We start from the raw sequence: 24,540 nt of genomic DNA, 5'->3' as shown, positions 1-24,540 counted from the left end.
AAACACTGGAAAACACACAGAGGCTTCTCCCTCATGACCCCATACCCCCAGGTAAACACACCAATAAACTGGGATTCCCAAGGGCTGAGATATTTAGGGGTTAGGTAAGTGACTAGATTTGTCAGGGACAAGCCTAGGCTTTGAGAACATGACATACTGCACGTTATGTTGAGGATGGGAAGTGGGGCCCTGGCCTCCAGGGTCCGTCTGGAAGCTGCCTGCGAAGGCTCTCGGGGCTGATCCTCCCATACATTCACTGAGCCTAGGTGGCCTCCGCACAGAAACTACTCAGTCTGACTGCTGCCTGCAGGCGGGCCCAGGAGACCCCACTGTGTGATAAATGTGAAAAGATCAAGCTTTTCAAAAATTCTCCGGTAATTTAAACTTGAATAAGTAAGTGATGAAGAATGATGTTCAGGGGGTGCCTGGGTGGCTCAGTCGTTAAGCATCTGCCTTCGGCTCAGGTCATGGTCCCAGGGTCCTGGGATCGAGCCCCACATCGGGCTCCCTGCTCCGAGGGAAGCCTGCTTCTCCCTCTCCCACTCCCCCTGCTTGTGTTCCCTCTCTCGCTGTGTCTCTCTCTGTCAAATAAATAAATAAAATCTTTAAAAAGAAAAGAATGATGTTCAGAAAATTTCAGAAGGGAAGTTTGACAAATTCCTAGAGCTCCAGGTGTTTACCAAATAGTGAGGATTTACTCAACATCAGTCTTTGAAATCTGGTCTTGTGTTGGGTAATTACAGTCATGAAACGACCCTGTCGGCATCAGCAAGCCCAGGACTCACTTAAATAGTCACAGTAACAATGCTTCTGTGCCTGTCAACTCTGAGCCTTCCCTTGTTCAGCTGATTTCCTACAGAGACTTGGTACTAGTCATAGTTACTGTCCCCACTGAAGCAATCTCTTACTTAGTCATTAAAAGCCACACTAAAATTCTAATCATCTACCCCATTTCTTCTCAAGGCTCTATCTTTAGTATTGTGTATAGGAGGCCCAGCCACGTTTCTAGGCACTTAAAGCCCTCCCACCCCATTGGTATTTCTCAAAGTGTGAATCTCAGGGGACCTTCATTGATTCTGCTGGGCCACAGGCCAGGCCTCATCAGTGCTCTGTCATTGGACTCCCTGGGTTAGGGCTAGGAAACCTCCTTGCCAGAAAGCTCCTGGGTGACTCTTCCATGCACCAGACTGGGTGGCCCACTGCCCTAGAAAGAGATTCTCTGTGTTCGACAGCTCAGTTAGACATAACACTTTAGAGCAAAAGGTAAAGGGAGCGCCAGGGAAAGGCAGTTCAGTGTACCCACCAGCACCCAGCAAATCTGTGGCATAGCTGGCTTCATCCTGGCATTTCCTCAGGGAAGGGCGGGGTGGATTTTTCTAGGCAGGAAAATGATAGGATTCCTTAAAGCAGACAACAGGACAGTGTCCTGTTGGCCTTCTTTCCAGAGAAAGCCATCTTTGGAATCTCTGTTGAAAAATGCCACCTCAGGGTGCCTGGGTGGCTCAGTCGGTTAAGCACCTGCCTTCGGCTCGGGTCATGATCTCAGGGTCCTGGGATCGAGTCCCACCTCGGGCTCCCTGCTCGGTGGGAAGCCTGCTTCTCCCTCTCTCTCTGCCTGCCTCTCTGCCTACTTGTGCTCGCTCTCTCTGGCAAATAAATAAAATCTTTAAAAAATGCCACTTCAGTCCATGTCAGAACCCAGAAGGAAGGAACTTCCATAGGAAACACAGCAGGTCTGGGCCCAGGGGCCAGACACCTTCCTCCAGCTGCAAAGTCGGACTCTGTCCAAGGCCGCGGGTCCCATGCGATCACACAATGCAGGCCAATTGCACTCACTCATCACAGTGAAACCTGAGTCCTTGCTGCTCCCACCCTCACCCCCAGATAATCATCTAATTAAATAATTCATTATACTGGAAGTCAGCAGGGTGCCTAGGCAGGGTCCATCTCCTGTCACTGACTGTTGACTGGAGCCCAGCCTGCTCAGCAGACTAACTATAAAGCATCCCCCACCACCGCAAGCACCAAGGGAAACCTGCCTCATGTGGTTTGACCCCAGACTCAGGAAGGCACAAGCAGGTAGGGAAGGTCTTCAGAGGCTTTCTCCCGCTCCCTCTTCTTCCTCCTTCCCCGGCCATTGGGAACCACTGCCACCTAAGGACAGGGCTCTCCGCAGAGAAAGCGACACCCTTTTGCCTGAAGATCTCGTTCACCGGCCTTTGAACTTCACCGCTCTTATGCACCCGAACTGCCCATGTTCCCAAGCCCAACCAGGCCACCCAGCACGCATCAGAGAAAAAGGGAGGGGCAGGAGGTAGGAGGAAGAGCTGGAGGTCCCAGGATGCCAGCCCGCCAGCCCACCAGCCCACCCCGCCGTGGCCTTCAAAGCTCATCCTGCCCCTGCACCCTTGGCCTGCAGCGGCGAGGGGGACCTGGCCACCCCTGGCCCTCTCCCACCTGCTTTCCTCAGTCTGTACTGGGCTAAGACCAACGCCTAGGTCATCCTCAGCTATTCAGCCTTCCACGTGGTTTCCAGAAAGGCAGAAGCCCCAGTAATAGCTCCCTGGCCTGTCCCTTTGGCATTAGCTCTACCTGCCTTTATCAAGGCCACTTATTTTCCACAGCCCTCTGGGTCTGCTTGACATGTCCTGGACCAACTGCCCTCCTTATCACAGTGAAGCCAGAGTCCCTCATCCTTCCCTTCACTGTGCCTCAGTTCCTCCGTCTGTAAGAGGAGCACAAACAATAGGACCTACTGCACTGGACTCTTCGAAGGAATAAAGCAGTTAAAAGTGTCAAGTGCTCAGGACTAAGGAGCCAATAAGCATGGACAAGGATTATTTAAAGAGCCAGTTTAAGAGAACTGGGCAGTGCTGAAGCCATGAATTCTTTCCTTTGAAAGGAGACCCTGTGGCAGTCTCACGTCGGGGCACTCACCTCCCATTCCAGATGGTGGCGACCTCTGCCGGGCGGGGTGCTCTCTCACTCCACTGGGACGGTTATCTGCGCGGGAGCACTGGGGGAGAACTCCAACCCTTAGATCCAAAGAAACACGAAGAATGTAGCCCGCTCTTAAGGGCCATGCCCATTTTGCTTCCCTTGACATCTTCCGAGCACCCCCTGCTAAGTCTGGGGACAGTAAAGGGTGCGGCTGGTGCAGCAGAACGGAGCGATGGCCCCGGGGGCCCTGCTCACTGGCTCCTACGCAGAGAGAGACCTCTCGTCGGACAATGGTCAAAGGAGGAAGATTCTCCTGGGGTGGGTAGGGGGCTCTGGTCATCTATGGTGCTCCCGGGATAGAGAGACCCAAGGAGGATGCCAGAGCTTCCACTTGGCGCCTGGGCCTTTCCGGGTCCCTAGCACATAATTCCTTCCCGTCTCCTGCCCAAACCCACCCGCCAGAAACCCTGTTCCGCATCAGGGGGCTCCTCTGGGCTTTTCCAACAAAGTGGCTTCGCAGCGGGGCCCTTCTTGAACAGTCCCGAAAGGTAGGAGAAGGAAGAAAAGAATGGGGCGGGAAGGGATGGAAATGTCCCACCTGGGGACGGAGCTGGGGGTGGGGTGGGAGGGAAGTCTGGAGAAGGGGAGGGCCTAGGAACAATCCAAGGTGGGGAGCAGGTAAAGTCCATCCAATGCACTATGGCTTGGCAATAACAAGAAAGGAGCTGTCAGGCTATGAAGAGACACAGAGGAACTTTAAACGCAGGTTGCTAAGGGAAGCCAAGCTGAAAAGGCTACAGACTGACTGGCTGCAACTATATGGCCTTCTTTTAGAAAAGGCAAAACTAGGGAGAGAGTAGAAAGACCAGTGGTTGCCAGGGGGAGGAGGAGGGATGCATAGGCAGAGCACAGAGGATTTTTAGATCAGAGAAAAGTAGATATAGGTCTTTATACGTTTGTTGAAACCCATGGACTGTACAAAGAGTGAACTCTAAAGTAAACCGTGGACTTCAGCTAATAATAATGTACCAATACTGGTTCATCAGTGGTAGCAAATACACCACACTAGTGTTAACAACAGGGGAAACTCTACAGCAGAGTATGGGACCGCTGTGCTTTCTGCTCTGGCTTGCTGCAAACCTAAAACCACTCTTAAAAATAAAATCTATTAATTAAAGATGGCAAAAACAAGAAAAAAGCAAAACAAAACAAAACCCAAGCCAAAACCATCCCCCCCAAAAGCAAAAACCAAGAAGGTTGGGGCTAGAACAACAGCTCCCCCCTGCAGACAGGCTCCCCTTTGCAGACAGTCTCCTCCCTGCAGACAGGCTCCCCCCTCTGCAGACAGACAGGCTCCCCTTTGCAGACAGGCAGGCTCCCCCCTGCAGACAGGCTCCCCCTGCAGACAGGCCTCCCAAGCAATGCCTTGAATGTTAGGAGCCAAAGCCAGGACCCACTCTGTGTTTGAGATGTGGGGGCTGTGTTCCGGTCCCCCGCCCACCTCAAACACCATGACCTTCATTAAGGTCATTTAATTGGATTTATTTTCCCTTCCTCTCACTTAAGCCTGTTCTTTCCTCAGTTTGGGGGCAAAAGCCAATCTGGCTAAAAGGATTTGGCGCAGCTGGCTGGTGAATGCTGGTGGAAGTTTGTGCTTTAGATCGAGGCACCGAAAAAGGTCTGCCCTGTTGGGAAGCACTCTTTCCTCCCTGCCCCGCCTTTTCCCTCTAATTGGAGTGCATTTGGTCCAGGCTCATTTGTGCTTCCAATGGCATAGTCTGAGCCTAGGGGAGAGGCGCTACTCACCCTCCCACTGGAGATGGTCCCTCGGAGCGGCACGGCTGATGCCCAGGCACCCTTGGAGCGCCCGGAGGACTTCCCTCCTGGGCCCACAGTCAGTGATGCTCCTTGGAGCTGGGTGGTCCAAAAGATGGTCTTTGGTGGAAAAGAAGCCTCTTTCACTGCATGTAGTCCCAGCCCCAAGCCACTGGGTTCACACTGTGTGGCGACAACAGTTTCTGGGTACTGGTCCACACCACGTTTTCAGCGTGGAGGGAGGAATAAACCCCCAGCTTCCATGGTGACCTGGAATAACTCATAATCTAGGCTCATGATTCACACATTCACTATCAGTGTTGCTGCTTTCATGGCATTGGTGTTGGCAAGCAGAGAATGGACACGTGGGCATGGGCTTTTGGGTTGGGTTTGGATCCCATCTATTTACTTACCGGTTATGTGACCTGCAGAAGGTTAAGCACTCTTTAAGCCTTGGTTTCTTTGGCTGTAAAATGGGTGTTATAATCTGGTCTCACAGGAGACCTGAGGGAGAACCACACCAGCTAAGGGAGGGGGTATCTAGGGGCCATTGGCATGGGCATGTCCCCCTGCCCACCCCCAACCCCCACAAAAATGAACCCTCTTTCAATACTCCCAGGCTTAGCTTCCTGTAGATCCAGAATCAACAGATCGTCCTCAGAATCACCATGCGGCGGCTCTGGGCTAGGAATCGGATTGAAGATGAAAGTGGGTGGGGAGGGAGGGAGGAAGTGGGATCATTCTGAGAGAATTCTAATCCAGCACCAGGGGACCTATGCTGAATGTCCGGAGGCACAAATGGTGCTCGAGGTACAAGACAGTCTAGCAAAGGGGTCAGAAGATAAAGGACACGCTAGGAGGGAGAAGGTCCTAGAAGGATTTTCTGGTGACCTCAGGGGATCGACAGGGGTGTAAGAGGCATCTCTGCGAAGTGGGGGGTGTAAAGGAGCACGCTTCCTGGACCACAGCCTCACAGAGGCACTGGAAGTGGGCACAGAACACCCGCAGCTCGGGAACCCACCCCCGGGACGCTCACTGCAACCAGGCAGGTTCATCTCTGTTTATTTTTTCAAAACAAAACTAAAAGTCACCACTCAAAATATTTGAGAAGAGTGCTCAGCTCACAGTTAAAAGCTTTATGCAATCTGCTGCCAGAGCATCATGGACCGGTGGTCAGAAACGAGCGCTTCTGGCATGGCTCAGACCCGGCCTGGCGGCCTGAGACCGCCCTCTCTTGCCCCGTCAGCCCCATTAGGGTTCTGTGCATGCTGCCACCCAGGGGCAGCAGCCTGCCCACGTATGCGGAGGGGGACGGCATCCCCAGGTTACAAGACATCTCGGTTCCCCACTGTGCTTCTGATGGTCCAAGAACGTCCACAGAGAAGGCAGGCAGGTCGAGGCCCAGGGGCTAGTGTCAAGCTGAAAACCAAAACCGCAGTTCTGGCTCTGCGTCTTCACCTAGAAGGGTGAACTCCCTCGCCTGGGGCCCTCCAGGCTCAGAGGGGGAGAGACAGACTGGGCACCATCATCGCTCGTGCTTAATGTGGGCTTCACTTCGCTCCAACGGGACCCCGTTGCCGTTCCGAGGGCCTTCCTTCTTGTTCCAATCCTTTTCGGTGTACAACTCAGCCAGCACGGGGCAGTGCTCAGAAGCCACTCCGCCCCAGGACCAGTTATCTGGAATCCAAGGGTTCGTGAGGCCTTCTCTCACTACGGCCCAGTGACCTGGAGGGAGAGGGAAGAGAGACCCAGCTATCAGGCCTGGGGCCAGAGGGGACCATGGGCTGGCGGGTGGAGGCCTCTGCCACAGCTCTGCTAGCCAGGATGCCCTGACAATACCCCTCAGATACCCAGCCTGCCGGGGCAAACGTCAGCAGCAAGAATAAATATCTGATGCAGGGTCAAATGTCTCTCAGTGATGTGATAGCTCATTACGGATTTGATTCGCATTTCCCTGATGATGAGTGATGCTGAGTGTCTTTTCACATACACGGTGACATTTTTTTCCAAAGAAGACATAGAAATTGCCTATTCAGTTCTTTTGCTCATCCCTGAACCTGAGTTTCTAGAATTTCATAGCAAGGGGACCGATGAAATGACTTCTGACTTCCTTTTGGCCCTGTATTCTCTTCTGATGAGAGCATGCCCTCCTGGCACCCCGGGCCAGCTGGGGCCGACCTCTGGCCAGCCGTGCCTTTCAAGCAAACTGTATCTCACCTAGTTGGATGATCGTCACTCCCCCTGGGACCCACTTCCTTCATCCTTCAGACCCGCACCCAACACAGTCCAACAGGAAAGCAGCACCCAGAGAGAGAGGTGCAAGAAGCTGGTGACATAGTCTGGACTGGAAATTCTGCTGCTAAGGATCTCAGGCCTGGCTGCCCATGAGGTGCTCCCAGGTCAACTCCAGAACTGATACTTTCACACATTGTCAAAGTCTCACTGAAGTATAATATGGATAACACGTTGGGCCTTAGCAAAGCAGCCAGGCAGGATTGAGAACCATGGTTCCTGTCCATCAAAAGACATTACCTGTCACTGTCCTATTTCTGACTAATTGTTTCCTGACCCAAAGTCTGCTCGGCAGCTTACTGGTTTGGGGGTGGCAGGGACTGCTTCGTAGCGCTGAGATTACCCACTGCACCCTGGTCCTCATGCGGTCCGGGTAAAGCACGCAGAGCATCCTGGGAGGATGCTGAGGATGCTCTGAGAGGTGTCTGCTCATCCTCAACGGCTGCTTCTCGGGGCACCGACAGCGGGTCAGGAAACCACAGGCCACAACACAGCGCCTGCATGTGACGAGGCTTGAGGAACGCTTGCTAAATGACTAAGTGTCCTTAAAATTACAGTAAGCTATTGGTTCGTCTCAGAATCGGTACTCTACTGGCCTAGAACCAGGTTTGCCCCTGCTGAAGATCAGTGAATGCCTTTTAATAATTTTTCACAGCCCCCCTTCACTCTTAAGAGTGGCTCTGTTTGAATGATAGTGACAGAGGTGCCTAAACCCTATATAATCCTGTAAATGCCCACAGAGGAGGTAACAGAACTCCCGACCAGAGTTATCAAACCAAAGGATCTGGAACTGTCAGTTTGGACAAGTCTCTCTTATTCCATTTCTGAACAGGAGAAAGACTGAGTGACCTCTGTTTTACCTGTGAAAACCTTCTTTAAGCTTTTACTGATCCAGATGTTGTCCAGAGACTTTGAGCCTTGGGGATTCTTGGTGCTGATGTTGGTGAAGGTGTGCGCAGGGACCAGGTGGTAGAATTTTTCTTTCCTCAAGATATCATAGTCACTGCTGTCAGGACCCTGGCCAAAATCCCCTAAAAAAATCATGTCTTTTTCTCCTGCAGGAGGAAGAAAGAAGGATCAGGCATTCAGGAGGCGGAGGGAGGGAAACCCAATATTGATCACAGCCCACAAATTGGGATCTCGAGTCTCTGACTGGACTCCCCAGGGTCAGGAATGCGTCTGTTTCTTGTTCTTCCAATTTTTCTAAATACCTTGTGCAACAAAAAAACCAAGAAAACCCCCAACATACCACAGGATTCTAAGATTAGGTTAGTAACATATTTGGAAAAGGAGAGCTACGTGATACAGAGATCACTCCTGTTCCAGCTCACGTGCTCCAAATCTCATGGAAGAAAAAGCCCGAGGGCCTCGCCTGGCTATTTAATAAGAGCTTGACAAACATTCACTGGGTACAGTGGGGAAAACCGTGCAAAGATACAAGACGGTGGCCATCTACAGGTCAAGGAGAGAGGCCTCAGGAGAAACCATCCCTGCCCACACCTTGTTCTCAGGCTTCCAGCCCCCAGGACTGGAATGAGGAAATACATTTCTATTGTCTAAGCCACCCAGACTGTTGTATTTTGTTATGGCGGCCCTAACCGACTAATACAGGGCCAGAGTGGAAAGGTTTTCTCTTTAAAGTATTTCCAACATTTCTACCATTGCTGGATGTACACGAGAGTAAGTGGAGTCATCGTAAAGTATTTCCCAGATGGAGCAGACATTCTGAGAGGACAGTGGACCCCAGCTAAGCTCTGGGATTCCCATCGTCTCTGCCTAACCATTACTTCCGGTCTCCAGGTTCCCTCAGGGGAGCCACATTATTGTGGGGAGCAGTGTTCCCGTCCTAACTTGCAAGGGAAGTTTTGAGGAAAGCAGTTCATGAATGAGAGCCAAACATATCTGAGACACTCAGCAAATCATTTTCCTGGACACCAATAGGTTGCAGCAATATTAGCTAGAGGCAAAGAAATCTGACATGAAATGACACAAGCTACCAGCAGAGGGCACTCGTGCCCTGCAGAGGTCACCCCCCACCACTAGAGGCCAGGAGGGACAAAAAGGGGATGGGATGGAAGACTCTTGTGGCCCCACTGTGTGGCCTACAGAGATGTAATGGTACCTCTACGCTCTATCTCAACGACCTTGGTGCCCACAGCAGGGCAAGCTCACGCGGTCCTGAGAAATCAGTGCCGACCTCAACAGGAAAAGACTTGAGAACAACTCCTACCTGACCAGTGCTGATGCCCGTCCGTGAGCCCTCACCTGGTATTGGGCCCTCTCCACAGGTAAGGAGCTAAGTCCCTGAGAGGCTGAATGGCTTGCTCCAACTCACCAGGCCAGGCCTCAAGTCCAGTGCTCTTCACAAAGAGCTAGAACGGAAGAGCCACGAGGACATGGGTGGCTGTTCTTCACAAAATCCCACGTGCCTGGAACAAGGCCTGCTGCATGGCAGACACTCGATAAACACGTATGCAATGAATGGATGAATGAGGCATGAGGAAAACCCCAGAATTAAGATGTACTTTTTGAAAGGAAAGAAGAGAATGATGCTATATTTATTAAATAACAAGAAAAACTGAACGTTATTAGAGAAGAGGCAGAAGGTTCCCATATAATGAGAGAAGTTTCCATTGGGAAGCAGACCTGAAAAAGTCTGGGCCAAAAAAGCCAATTCTGAAACTAGGAGAGATGCTGGTGTCAAAGGTCAACAAAGCCAGCTCTCTGTGTAACTTCAAGAATGAAAATTAACAGCTCTCTTTCTGAATGGGCACAGCCAGATCTACGACTCATCTGCTTTCCATTAAATTGGTGTCGCTGAGGACATCGACACGGTCCTTGCCTCTGAGAATCCGCAGGTGCGCAGAGAACTGAACTCTCCTAGAAAGCCATCTGCCTGGGGTGGGCTCCTTGGTTCCCAGGAGTAAGGGGAGAACGCTTGGGGCAGATTTCCTCAGACAGTCCCCAGATTTGTAGAATGCCAGCGACAACAGCAGAAGCTGGTCCCCACTGAGGGATGGTCCAAGCCAGATGCCAGGCATGACTACGCACCGTGTTTCACTCTAGTGGAGTTCACAGAGTGAGTCCCGGCGTGGGGGGGGGGGGCAGAGGGTCTGAAAGAACACTCCATCAGAGGACTGGCCCATACGCTCATGTCAACCCAGACACACATTCCAGACCAAGGCAGAAAGGCCTAGAGTTTGCTAATCAAATTGCTTCTGTTTGCTCTGACAGAGAGGCTATGGGATAAAAAGCTCAGTCTTTGTTTTAGCCCCACCACCTCTGCTAATAATCGATTGGCCCCTGCACGTTGGGCAGGCTGGAGTGCTTCCTGAATCCTTGGGCCTGCTGTGTCACCTATTAACTGGGTATTTGTTATAAGCACAAGGACACAGGGAACATGAGTCACCGACCATACCAGGACAAGTCAAGGTGAGACAGGCTGGGGATCAATAGTCCCCTTGGCAACTTGGTACAATAACCTGCTCACTCTCTGGGTGTCAGAAAAAAATAGTAAGAAGTTACCAGAGAAGTTATGAACCGGCATTTTCCCTTTCTGCTTCCGTGTACAGACAAGGACGAGCTTGAGGTGGAGAACAATAGAAACGTCCAGAGATGTTAAAGGCTATCAGGTCATCCTTTTTAATAGGTTAGAAACTAACTGTGGGTGAACAATTTCCCACAGAGATGCTTCTTGGGTGGAGTATCTCATCTTAAACACCTTTCTGACTTTTTTTAAGCCCCACAACTCCTCTAAGCGAAGTAGAACACTGGCCACAGCACATCCTGGTTCAAAATGTAAGTTGCCTATCAATGTTCAGAGCAGCACTACTCACAACAGCCAGAAGACCATGAGTAGATAAACAAAATGCGGTAGAGACAGAAATGGAATAAACAGTATTTGGCCTGAAAAAGGAAGGAAACTCTGACACAGACTACACTGTGGATGAACCATAAAGACCTAATGTAAGTGAAGTAAGCCAGCAGCAAAAGGACAAATACCGCACGATCCCACCTGGCGGAGGTCCCCGGAGTGCTCGAATTCATAGAGCCAGGAAGGAGAAGGGCGGTCACAGGGGGCTGGGGAAGGGGACAGCGGGGGCTTCATGCTGAACGGGCACAGAGTTTCAGTTTGGAAAGATGAAAACACTCTGCAGACAGATGGATGGCATGGTGGTAAGACCATGTAAATGTATGTAATGCCACCGAACCATACCCTTAAAAGTGGTCAAGATGGTGAATGTCACGTCCTACATACTTTGCTACAACCAAAACAACTTTTTAAGATGTAAATTTATAATGTGACCAAATTATTTTTATAGCTGGATGCTCATGAATCACCCATGGGAGGGGCCCATCTAACCTGCAAAAAGCTTAGAAAACGAGAGAATTTTGGTGAGCGTGGAAGAGAATTACAGGCCTCCCGCTGGAAACCCTCACCTAAAGAAGGGCAGGGCTCTGAATAGCCAAGCCAAGCTGACAAGAGCCCAGTCGTCACAGCAGCGGCAACTTTTCCTTCCAGTAAACCCCGCACATGAGAACTTTCTGTATCACTGGGGCAGAGCCTGAGTGATAACCCAGAGACCCAACTCCCTCCTGAAGCTCTGCTCTTCTCAGCGTTCTGGTATTTTCTGAGTCAGCTGCTGTCTGCTGAGCCCCTACTATGTGCCTGGTTTGTCCACGGACAGTCACCGAGCCCACCGGGCGCCCCTGGGAGGTGAGCACCAGCTACCCGCCGACCAGATGGGCTTCAAGTCGTGTGGGGGCTCGCCTGAGGTCCTACAGCTACTGAAAGAGCCAAGATGAACATCCAGATTTCCTGAGAGTGCCGGGGCTCCTTCAGAGTGACCTGCATCCCATCAGGGAGAAAAAGCCTACTTGTGCTCACCAGGACTTTCCCAGTCCCCTGTCACCCACGGTCTCGCTCTCACAAGATGAGCACGTGCAAGTCTGCGTGTGGTACCACCATAGCGGCAGCTGAACCAGGAGGACTGGTCGCAAAGGAAGGTGTCATCACTCCCCCCGCCAAATCCTTTCCATCAAAAAGAGGCTAGAAGAGCCCCAAAGCCGATACCATGGGACATGCATGGTAGGCCTGCTGAAACAAAGATGTCACCATGCACAGGGGTGGCAGTCTTCTGCACCCTCAGTGTGCACCGCGGCTGACAGCCAGGGTCAGCCTTAGGGATTGGAGAGATGCTCAGAAGCAGCAACCCCATGCCTGCCCTCCAGAATTTGGGAGCTATTGGCCCAGCCATGGAGAAAGAGCATTTCCTACCTTTCAGGGTTTCCTGCAAGGTCTGTACAAAGCCAGCCAAACGGTGGCTGTCACTGTGATTCCTGCTAGGATTCTCGCCCCCTGGGAGGGTCAAGGCCGCCAGGTGAAGGTTCACAAGGGTCAAGTCATTACTTCCCACCTGAGGCAAGAGGAAACAAAGCAACACAGACAGGCTTAGATGTTCATATTTCCTGTATTCATTACTTCCGACTTACAAGCAGCTTCTTGCACGACGTTGACAACAGTGAACACAAACCAGGGTGGTCCACATGCCAAGCGCTAACGCAAGGTGGTTCAGGGTTAGATTTTTTTCTGAGGCACCTGGAGGACCAAAACTTACCCTGTTCTATCAGTCCACCCTCCTACATCACATCCTCTACTCCAACTTAGAGTCTGGAAAACCAGGCACATCTGGAAATGTCAAGTTTTGTTTTTTTTTTCCCTTTTAAGCAACGACAAGGGAGGAGGCGGCGGCTCTAGCAGCTGGTCATTAACCAAGACTGGGTTCTCACCCTCTAGGGCCCACCTGGGATCCCTCTGCCAGGACGCCCTTCTGGGACCCACCTCCTTTCCACCCCCCCACCCCCCCCCACTTTTTCCCCTCCAGAGACCGCTCTGCTCTGATGTTCACTTTCACCAGATTTCAAATGTGTCAAACAGGGAAGCCGGTTGCACCTCGGCAGCACAGACTATGCCCAGGCCTGCACCCCCAGGGTACGTGTGTGCATGCCACGGCGGGCCGGTGCCACCCCCCCAGTCCAGGGTGTGTGCCACGGCGGGCAGGTGCCCCCCGGCCCCCAGGATGCGTGCCGCGTGGGCAGGTACAGGAACATGCAGTCAGAGCTGGGCTGAGCACGGCAGCATTGCTCAGCTGCTCGGGGTTTGGCAATCCTGCCCTTCTGTTTGTCATGGTAACAGACACTAAACACTGCCAAGGAGGAAGGGGGTGCAGGGGGAGCCCCCAGGAAGTGGAGGCTGCCAGTTTCATCTTACACATGTGACCCCAGTTTGCCCACCACCACCCAGCCTGGAGAGCTCTCTGCAGCTGTGGCTCTGACCACAGAGGAACCACCGTGAGGCCACAGGCAGGGAAATCCGGCCGGGGGGTGGGGGTGGTGCTGGAGACGAGCGCCATCTCCATACCATACCACCTGTCAGCCTAGAAGGGGACAAGGACAGGAGGCTGAACTCCTGTCTGGGCCCTTTGAAGGATCTGGGCCAACAACTGATGAGACGTAGCATTTTCTCATTGGCCACTAAAAACAGCCAGCATGTGAGAGACACCGGTTGGTCTGGCTATGGCCTCGCCAGGTCAGAGCAAGCATCACCACCCACTGGGGCGTTAGGAGGATCTAAAGAGGATAACTGGCTGATTTTACACATCAGTCTCCTAAGCACAACCTGCAGACACCCCTAGGTGTGTGTGCACACACAGAACCTCAGCAACTTTGCAGCTAGGGGCATGAGCTTAGGCTAGACTCCAACCAGAGCAAACACAGCGCCCAGAACATGGGCTGCCCCAGCCAGAGGCTGCCAGAGACCGTGCTGTGGCTTGAGGTAACTCTCAGGCTCCAGAACTGCTCTGGAGCACACAGAAGGTGGTCCTCGAACACCCAGCAGGTGGCTTGCTAGGCTCTGTGGCAAGGGCCCACTCCTGCCCCGCCCTGTGATTTCCCCCTGTAAGCGCCAGGGGGATCGGGTCAATTGAATGCCGACTGGGTGATCCGGTGCCTGCTGGCTTCTTTTTCCTCCTTGTGCCCCGCTTCTGAGGGTTCGCTGTTCAGGAACACTCCCCAGGGACAGCCAGGGGAAGACTCATCTGGAGAGGTCAGGGGTGGGGTTGCCCTGGCCCCACAGCACAGAAGCTCCTCTTGAATCTCCTCTGAACCCAATGGCCCCTTGACGGTCAGCCCCTTCCCCCTAGCAAGGAGAAGAGGGTCTCCAGACAAGCTCTGCTTCCTCTAGTCCAGTGATTTCCAAATGTCAGAGGGATGAAGCAGCTCTAACGGGGTCTTTGAAAAATGGGCAGTCCTGGGCCGTAGCCCGGAAATTCCATGTGTTTGGGGTGAAGCCCAGGAATCCCTGATTTTAAGAAAATCTCCCCAGGTAATTCTGATGTGTGTTAGGTTTGGGAACCAGCCACCTGCTCTCCTTCCTGTCCAGACGCCAGAGTCATCAGAGGTAGAGTCCCCCAGAATCCTTCTCATTCCTGCCCTGGACAGGTTCATCAGTCAAGGGAACCCCAAGAGTACATGCTGACCTGACCCTGGGAGAGAGTAGATGCTGCTGCTCTGGATCACAGTTTAGAAAGGGACTCCCCCCGCCCACCTCGACCCCATTTTAGAAGTAGACCTTCACAGCAACACAACGGTACCTTGAACCGCGCAAGGTACAGGCTGGGCCCCATCGGCTTCCCGTGCCCATTACCAGGCGAATTTTCCTGCGAGGTGGCATCTCTCAGCTCTACCCCGGCTGCAGCATCCCACAGGAATCCAGAGAACCCGGCCCCCTGCAGGAGAAGAGGAGGCATCAGTTTGGAGACCAGTCTGTTTTGTGGCAGGGCTCAGCCCCGAGCTGGGGAGAAAAGGTAGGAGAAGCCAGGAAGAGACAAGGGGGGCTCTGCACTGGGTCCTGAGATCACATGCACAGGGCCTGTTTCTGAAACACAAGCATACCCCAAAAGCCACAGTGCGTTCCTCCTTGCCTTCTGCCCCAAATTTCCCATGTTGCCGATTTCAGGGTTTTAGGCGTAGCTATGGGGAGTGAAGGGAGGGGAAGCCCCGACTAAGCACAGAGTTATCTTTTTAATCATCACATCCCATGAGATGGGCACTCACAGCCATGTCCACCAGGCAGGGACTCAGCTGCTCAGAGAGGTTAAGTAACTTCCCTCAAATCCCACAGCTGGTAAACAGCAATGTTGAGATTCAAACAGAAGACTGCAAAGGGCTGGCTTTGCTTACTGGTTAGTTGCAGCTTCCATATATGTTTGCTGGATGGATGGAGGTCAGTGCTAACAGTCCCCACGGTTTAGAACCAGTCAAGGGCACTCTGCAGGTGGACAGGGCCCACACAGGGGCCTCCAGCCCGGGAACAAGGGCCTGTGAGGGCCAGTGGGTGGTGGCAGGAGTGTCCTGAGGTCTGGTGCTAACCGCTGCCAACTCTGCCTGCAGATGGGCCACTCTGAATCTGCCTGCTTCTCGCTGCTGTCCCTTCTGGAAAGAGGAAAAGCTTCCTCTCTCCACTCTATCCCAGCATCTGGAGGCTCTGCTGCCAGAGATCAGCAGTAGGATCTGTAGGCATCGCTGGAGGGGCCAGCAACACGTATTACTAAAGGAGAGGAAGGGACTCTGCGCAACCTGAGTGACCTGTGCCGAGTCCCAGTGTCCGCACTGGTCCCAACCCCATGCCTTGCTGGGCTCAGCACCTCCACTAGACCAACTCGTGGTGAGGAGGAGGGAAGGAACGAACAGGGAACCGTGTTCTGCATGCTGTGCACTTTGAGATTTATAACCACAGGCCTGCCCGCTCCCTGGAGAGCGCCCCAATTTAAGACCTGGAAGACCTGGATCTCAGGGCCAGCTGTGTCACTCCGCCATGGGACCACAGAGCCCTCCATTTTCTAAATGCGTCTACTCGGGTATCAAGTGACGGAAGTGGGATTTGCCCTTTCCACTTTGGAGGGTCATCTTCCCATTTACTGTTTCTCAAGCAGAGGTGGCAGAGTAACCTTCCTAGTGTACCATGCAGGTGGTCAGCTCTGCTTAAAAACCTTCCGTGGCTCCCCAGTGTGCGCTAGCCACTGCCCAACGAGCCCTCTAGGTAGGCACCGGCCTGTTCAGGCTGCCCTTCGCACCTGCTCACTGGTGTGCCCAGCAGCACCAGGCACTTCTGGGAGCCTCTCCCGGTCCCCTGGACCCAGGCGGCCCCTGGCTCTGGAAGAACTGTCCCACCTCCACGCGGGGCAGCCAGAGATCTGGGTGTCAGCGCCAGAGCGCCACCTGGGCTCGGGCCTGACCCCACCGTGGGGCAGCTAGAGGACGGGCAAGTCGTTTTGTCGTACAGAGCGTAGTTTTCTCATCTACAGACACCCCTCCAGCTGTGGGGCGAGGACTGGAGACCTGAACAGAGGCTGCCACTTGCCCACAGTTGTCCAGGGGAGAGATGGGATGTGTGTGACTCGCAGACACAATTTGCTAAACAGCATTTAAAAACACTTTAGCTTAAGTGTCCATATTTAAAAGCCAGGAAATTTCACATTAAAATCTAGGTATTTGCAGCTTTTGAGAGATTGGGAGATTTGTCCACACGAGGCCCACCAGCCTCCATGGCAACAAGGGTGTGATGAGCCAACTGCAGCCTGAGACAGGTATATGGACCTCCAGTCGGCACAGCCTGGCCAGCCTGCCGCCTCATGCGAGCCCTGGCCTGTGTTTGGTTAATGGGGCATTTCAGTGCACATGATCTTTTTAAATCCTACAGCAACCCAGTGATTGACTAAAGGAAGGGGAGAGTGCTCCCATTTTAGAGATGAAGGAACTGAGGCTGAAAAGTTGAAGTGGCTTGACCTTGGGTCTCCCTGCAACTGCATACTATCTTCCAACGGCCTTGCCACCCCAACCTGGAGTAGGGGTTCCTGCCTCATGCCTCCAACAGGCTGTGAGCTCCTGAGGGAGGGGCTCCATCAGCTCGGAAGGGATTCTTGCCCTGGGCTTGCAAGGACTAAGAACAAAGCAGGGCTGGGTTCCTGGGTCTGTTTTTCTCACAGATGTGTATCTGCATGTGGCACAGGGTCTGGCACGTGGTAACCTTTCTGATGATTTCTCAGTGGATAAACAGTGTTAAATGGACTATGAGAGCCTAGTGAACCTACGTATGTATAAAGTGCTATATATATATACTTTTTTTTTTAAAGAAGGCGAGGTGGTATTATTTCTATATGGACTGAGAAGGGACAGCCATGGGCTACAGAGGTGAAGACTAGATATGTCCCAATCTGGCTTAATTTCCAGCCTATGGGGAAATGGACGTTGGCTGTCACCTACAGTAACCGTTTACACTCCAGAACATAGAACCCAGAGAAATCAGATTTACATCACATTTTTAAGTAGTAGCTTTAAAAAGAGAGCTTATTGTCCATAAATGACTGGATGCTTTTAATCCAGTACATATTTATAATTTAAAAGCCTCACATCTCACTATCACTCACATAAACACTATTCCTGTGTGGTTATAAACATGTTAGGTATACTAGAGAAAAAAAACAGCGTGTGCATTTATAGAAAAACCATGTAATGACAGTTTGACTCATGATGAACTATTAGAAGTCTATTTTAAAATCTAAAACCCCACTAATATCGAACATTCCAAGTGAGGAAAAAATCAGTCGTGAATAGATCTGTAAGAGTGAAACGGACCCCTTCAGCAATTTGCCCACAGCCACAGGGGATATACCAACGAAAGAACATTCAAAATGAAAATCTGTTCAAAACGTCCACAGAACATTTCCATGCGCACAATCTCTACCACTGAAAGCCAATGCTTCGTGTATGAATTAAGCAAATCTGAAGTTTTCAGTCAGTGAACAATGGGCTCTCCACAAACTTGGCAGCGGATGGAACTGTGGAGATGGGATTAAGAAGACAAAGGACAGAAATACCCCATTTGCAGCCTTGGCTCCAGACAGGATTTTTCCTCTCCTCCCAACACCCTAAACTCCCATTTCCGTCTGGGCAGCGGTCCATTCCCGAGCTAAACGTGAAACAGGAACCAGGGCATTTTGAAATGAATGGCAAGGAGCTAAGAAATGTGCAGAAACAGAGAATTGCACCGAGGATGCTGGCAAAGGAAATTTGTAAATGCCTGTGATTAGGGGAAAAGGAGGTTGCAATAAGATGCAGATAAAATCCAGGTTTTGCAGATGGAGGGTACCTTCTGGAGCTGAGTGGAGGGCATCTCAGCAACAACGGCCTTCCAGCATCCCCGAGGCCCCTTCCACTTGCGGATGTTGGGCAGGACAGGCTGGTTTAGCTCCGTACAGAACTGCAAAGACAGAGCACAAGTCGGTGTGTGTGTTCCTGCCTAAAGCACCTGCAGCCAGTGGCAGCCGGAGGGGCCAAGAAGTGCCTGAACCGGACTCATCAGCCTTTTTCAGAGACTTGTCGGACTTTCTCTCTGTGTTCTTAGGGTTTGTGAAGACCCAGAGAACTCAAAAGCCCCACAAATTAAAAAATAAACTATCCAAAAAACACAAAATTACCCCCCCCGGGGGGGGGAGGGGCTCTCAGTTCATAGAAATCAATTCTTTTTGTAGCACTCTAGTAAAAATAGCTCAAAATGAGTTGTCGGAATCCTTCTTATCCTTGTAAAACCAGTGGTTTCAAGGTCCTGGGGAGCAGGGGCGGGGGGGTGGTACAGATGGGGTATCAAATGGGGAGGAAGAGGAATTCATGGTATCTTTTCTCCCCGGAGCCTAGCTTAGAGGTGGCAACACGGACGCCCAGCTTCACCCTGAACTACCATACTGTTCACCTTGATGCTCTTCAGAGAAGGAAGCCATACGGCCATGGATGGTTACCGTGCCCCACATGTGTGGGCAGGGCCTGCTTCATTTTGCTTATGTGTGTTCCATGAAGCCACTGGGTCACCAAGGCAAAAGAAAACTGCCCAGCCCAAGGCAATGAAGAGTTAAAAAACCATGTGCTTCAAAATATGTGGCTCAGTTCCTCCAACTCACTCCTCAAACACCACCCAGACTCTGGAGGATGGTCCCCAGAATGGGTCATGCTTGGGTTGAGTTTTTGAGACGCTCCCACATTTGGTTCTGCTCCTTCCTGGTGACATCGTCTGTCTGTCCCTTTGCTTCCTGCACCTGGGAGCCATGCCACTCCCCTCTTTCTCTGCCCGGCCCTCCAGGTGTTCTGGCCTTCTCTGGGCACCTCACCACTCTCTCTTCAGTGAGCTGCCCTTAACTAGTCTTACTTGGCTCCTCAGCTTCAGCTTACACCTCTGTCCCACAGGCCCCCGAATCTGTCCTACAGCTCAGATTTCTCTCCTGAGGTTTGAACGGTATTCTGAGAACCCTTTTCACATTTCCATCTGACGTTCCCCACAAACCACAAGCCCAGCAGTTCCCAAAGAGCCAAGCCATTCCCCCCCCCCCATTCCTATCTCAGGTCCTGGCATTTCCATCCTTTGCATCGTGTTTCAGAGCCCCATCTTCTCTCGCCTGGGTCACCGGCAGAGCTGTGACGTTCTCCTGCCGCTCGGTCATTCAACCCCCGTCCATCTGTCCCTGGGTAAGTCGTGATGGCCATGCTCACGCACTACCCCTGTGGTTGCTCAGGTGTGGCCCAGGGCCCACGAGTGTCAGCCTTACCTGGGAACTTGCTAGAAATCCTCTGGCCCCATTCTAGACCTACAGGATCAGAACCGCGAGGGAGGCCCAGCGATCTGTTTTTAACAAGCCCTCCAGTTGATTCTGATGCCCACCAAGGTGGGAGAGGCTCTGTGGCTGCACAGACCCTCAGAAGCATCTGCTGCCCACGCCCGCAGCGAGGGGTCAGGGCGGGGGTGGGGGCAAGCAGCTGTCAGCCATCAGCCCCCCGCAGGGACAGCCCCGCAGCACAGAGCTGCTCCTGGGAGTGCCCTCACATGGCTTATGCCATAAGAGGGAAGAGGAGGCATCCCTCCCTGGATAAGGGAGGGTGGATGACGGGAGGTCTACTTTAGATATGTGCTGTTCTGGGGGTTCTGCTTTGACAGGTACATAATTAAATGTCTGCCTTTTCCTGACCATACACAACATAAGAGCAGGGACTGTTCCCAAGTCCCCTTTATAAAGTTCACCTGGCACAGAGCATGGCGCCCAGGGACCCTCTCTGAGCATCTGCTGGTGAACCAGGGAACTCCTCAAATCCGTGTGTATGACAAACACTTCTTGCAGCTCCTTATGTAAATAATTGCCTCAATTTGAACCTGACTTTGAGTTTGCCTGAGAAGTGTTCTCTTTGGGATTTTGTCACTGGGGCTTTGATCAGGGCTGAGTGGCTGTGGACAATGCTGTTCCTAATGGGGCCTTCACCCCAGATGGGTCCCCTTGGCCAGATGGTCCTGGCTGGAAGCCATACTTGGATGGGAAATGAAGCACTTTGGAAAATGCAGCCAGAATGTATTGACGATAACTTTAGGGATCCAGCGAGGAAATGTACTCCACAAAGGTACTCCAATTTCCTGCTGGGGAATCATTTGCTTGCTGAGTGATCATTAGAGCCGAATCCGGGAATCATTAAAAAGGAGAACAGCTCCTAATGCCCATCCGGTGCTTCGCTCTTCTCCACACAGGGAGTCCTGCACCTGGATGCTCCCCAGAATCTCCCAGGAAGTACACTGGGGGGAGGGGCTCTATTAGCCCCAGTCCCTGGGGGGCCCCATTGTGCTGGGAAGAGCTACATGTAGGCGCCACAAATCTCATCTTTCCTAACCCTCACAGGGCCTTCAGATACCTGAAGACAGGTGGAGCTCCCGTTCACACAGCAAACACCAGCCCAGCTTAAACATTTCACACTCCTGGCAATGCCCCTTTGATGGGAAGGGTTAGAACGGGAAGATGTCCTTGACACTGTGCTCCATGCTTACCACTCTCGGAGACGACGGCCTTGGGGGCCTCAAGTCTGCTACTCAACATGTGATCATTAGGATCATCTGGGAACGCATTAAACACGCAAATTCTTGGGCCCCACCCCAACCGACTGAATTAGAAACTCTGGGCTGGGGCCAGGTGATCTGCATTGTAACAGCCTCCCCAGGTGACTCTCACACAGTTTAAAGCTGGTGTTATCGGATGGAGGAAAGACATTCTCCTTTCGTTTTCTACCTAAAAGCCTTTCTTTCACAGGTAAACTCTTAAGAGATTTAAGGAACCATAACTCCTGAACCTTAAGGGCCATCTATACTTTGTACCTCTGAAGCCTTGCTCTTGATAAACCTCTCTCAGCCCACAGAGTTAGATGATCCCCCTCTATGCCCTCTTTTTCAGTAGTTCTTATGTTATTGGCCACAATTAATAGTTGAAGGAACCAGGAAAAAATTGTTCATGGCTAGAAGCATTCTCTGCCCATCTGCATGATCGGCAGGAGGTAAGGGGTAGGACTGTCTTCCATTCCTAGGGCTAAAAAATGAATTGCCAGTTTGTTAACTTTAGTTGATGGCATTACCAGTTCACAGCAAACCTGAGGAGCACCTCTGAGATTCTTGTACTCAGAGGAAAAAAAAGAAATTAAAAAAAAGATTCTTGCTACTCAGAGCGTGGTCCATGGACAGGCAGCGTTGATCTCAGCTGGGAGTCTATTAGAAATGCAAAGTCTCAGGCTCACCTCAGACCTCCTGCACTGAAACAGGCATTTTCACAAGATCCCAGAGTGATTTACAAGTTTGGCAAGTGTGAGAAGCCTGCTCAGAACCTTCCTGTTTTGTATACCTCATCCCTATTAGCCCCCCTACCCACCAGCCCCCATGAGCCGGACAGCCTACCAGTTACTCCCGAGTGAAGGGCAGCATAGGAACGTTAGTTCATGTGAGTTTAGATTCAAGATTACACAGCGGGTAAGCATGAGGGGACGGTCCGAACTGAGATCTACCTCCTGCTACTCTACCTCCTGGCTGGACAGGTGAACTAGCCAGAGCAGGGCAGGTGCCCAGCGGAGGCCAGCCGCCTCACTGAAGCCTTAACATCCTTTCTCCTAAAAATGTCCCAGAAAAACAAAAGCATCCTCTGAGAGCCCTCAATCTGAACTCTGCCTAAAATCGTTTTATGTACAACAGTTGGTTCTCAAGTTTTCTGCTTCGCCCACAGAGCAGAAGGCAGCAATAATACACTCCCAAGTAAAAGAGGCTCACCAGGCCAGAAAAGGGTGGAAATGGGGAGATGTGTATGATGGGGAAGAAGTCTCCGAGGTAACTGACCTGCACAACCCGAAACTACCCCTCACAAATGTGTTTCTAAAATCCCGGGGGTCAGCCCATCCCCTGCCTCCCTCAAAATCACGCTGGTTCTTGTTTTTAACACCACAGATTTGTGAACCTCATCCTTTGCCGACTTGGAATCTCTGAGGTTAGGGCCAATTTGGGCACTACTCACAAGATCTCCCAAGCAATTTTAAAGTTTGAGAAGCTCAGACAAGGTTTGACAATCGCTGATTTTGAACTCAGCCTTCATATTCTTCATACCTGTGGTCCAGAAAGACGGTTTTGACTCTTCAAAACAAACATACCATCTCGGCTGTCACCCCACACTGTGAAAGCATCTGACTGTGGCTCTTCTCAGATAATCCTGGGAGATAACATGAAGGGAGCCGGCTCGCAGCATGGTGCACAGGAGACATGCAGCAGATACTGGCTGAATGAATGAATCAAAGGGATGGCTCTCGAGGATCCCAAGGATGGCTTCTCCCTCCCGGGATAAGTCACAAGAACCAAGACAGGCTGGACTTGTTTCTCTAGCCTCAATCCAAACAGGGGTGATATCATTCTTTAGCAGCGGCCCCACAACAAGCTGGTTGAGATGGCAGAACACTTGATCATCAACACCACATCCACCCTACTCTTTGGCTCGGCAAGAGGGGGCCTCAAAGTCAGACGTGTTAACTCCGATCTACAAGGTGCCCAAGGTGCTGGCATTTAGCCATGTCAAGTCCTAAAGGAAAAGAGTCCTTTGGCTCTGTTTGAGATGTGTGCCTCATCTTGGGTCTGCCCTCAATCGGCTCACTCTGCTTATCTCCGCAGTGACAGGAGGGTTCCAAGACTTGACACCAACCGTGTTTTGTTTGTGGACCTTTGGACTTTTTTCTTTCTTTCCATCCCTCCCCATTCCTGAAATGGCTATTCCTTACTCATCTGGTCCTGAGTGAGAAACATAAATAGGAAAGGCATTCTGCCAAGTTCAGGGGTCCCTTCATCATCCCTGTCCAGTTACGTCAGAATGACTCTCGGGGTTCTGTGAGCTAGGTATAAAGATGTGTTGTAGTGGTGACCGCACAGTTAGCCGGAGACAGAACATCAAGGGTACTGGCAGGCATTTCAAAAGCCAACTCCAAACGGCCACCCTGATCCTGCTTCCTGGATGGTGGGAGAGGGGTGTTTTCACTCAGAAGCCTCTGGGTCAAATTTCCAGATAAACTTGCTTTGCTTTGAGTTGCTTGTTTTGCTTGCTTTTCCGGGTGTGGAGGTGACTTCTCCTTGACAATGAGTTTTCCACATGTGAACCACTCATTTTCCCTGCACACTCAGTGGCGGCCATTAAAAACACAGTAAATGATGGATAGAGCAGCACAGGTGAGCTCTCCCTTTAAAAAGGTAAACTGCCATCATCCAATAAAGATGTCCCTGTTTTAGACCGTAGGAGGTCAAGAGACTGAACTTCCATTTGAATACTATAGAAACCAGAGCAAATGACAGAGTCAACGTTTTTTGTAATGTTAACAGTAAGCAGGGCTTATCATTCGCCAGGATCTTCAAGGGCGGAAATGTTACAGACAATAATAGAAGCCAGTACATCTACAGGGTATCGGTGAAGGATCACATTTAGAGTAAAACCAGAGATTGGTTAAGGTCATTAAAATGTCAGTGTACTCTAAGAGAAAATACCAATGCAAAAGCAAATTATACCTAAGTGTCAGCTAAATATTAACCATGTTTGGCCTAAGTATAACAAGTCTATTACAAAGTTTTCCTGGGATATTTAGACCTTAAGATGTTGATATTTTGAAGGCCTATGGGGCAGCTGTGTCCTCAGTTCCGCTGCTTGGTTGTCCTAGGTTCTAAGTGCCTTCACGGTTCTCAGAGGTCTTACCGGCCCCTGGCACGCCTCTCTGCAGAGCTGGGGCTCACACACCACGTGTAAGATGGACACAGAGCAAAAGCGAAAAGTCTTTAGACCCTCCTTCTGTCTCAATCTCTCCAGAAGAGAAAAAGTTTGCTCATCGGCTTATCCCCTACGTTCCCACAGAGCCAGGACCATCACAGAAGAATGAAGCCCCTGTCTTAGGTCAGGGCAAACACAGGTATGTATCCAGGTGCAACGTGGGACAGAGAGCGATGTGGGGTGGGGGGACTCCAGGACGTTGAGCCCTCTCCCAAAACAGCTACAGCACTGCCTATCACGTCCTTTCCTAGAGGGCCACGAGTCCGCGGAGAGAGCGAGCACAGGTCATTCTCTC

General features: G+C 51.5%; 1 protein-coding gene across 3 annotated transcripts in view; it reads right to left on the bottom strand.

The window, feature by feature from the left end:
• Positions 1–5,800: 5,800 nt before the first annotated feature.
• EEPD1 (endonuclease/exonuclease/phosphatase family domain containing 1) overlaps positions 5,801–24,540 on the bottom strand; it is a 110,536-nt gene continuing 91,796 nt past the window's right edge. For 2 of the 3 annotated variants that reach the window (XM_073899073.1, XM_025873148.2), the window contains 5 exons: positions 18,257–18,367; positions 14,700–14,834; positions 12,326–12,464; positions 7,908–8,102; positions 5,801–6,480 (listed from right to left, as the gene is read on the bottom strand). In XM_073899073.1, the coding sequence (XP_073755174.1) occupies positions 6,281–6,480; positions 7,908–8,102; positions 12,326–12,464; positions 14,700–14,834; positions 18,257–18,367 (780 nt within the window). In that variant the 3' untranslated portion in view covers positions 5,801–6,280. The remainder of the gene's footprint in view (positions 6,481–7,907; positions 8,103–12,325; positions 12,465–14,699; positions 14,835–18,256; positions 18,368–24,540) is intronic. The other variant, XM_073899075.1, reaches the window with a different exon arrangement.

This window comes from Callorhinus ursinus, unplaced genomic scaffold (assembly GCF_003265705.2).
Source record: "Callorhinus ursinus isolate GAN/ISIS: 27379988/994484 unplaced genomic scaffold, GSC_fseal_2.0 scaffold12, whole genome shotgun sequence".
In the NCBI taxonomy this organism is placed as follows: Eukaryota; Metazoa; Chordata; class Mammalia; order Carnivora; family Otariidae; genus Callorhinus; species Callorhinus ursinus.
Note: the sequence above shows the minus strand (reverse complement) of the source record. Positions and strands in the feature narration are given on the sequence as shown.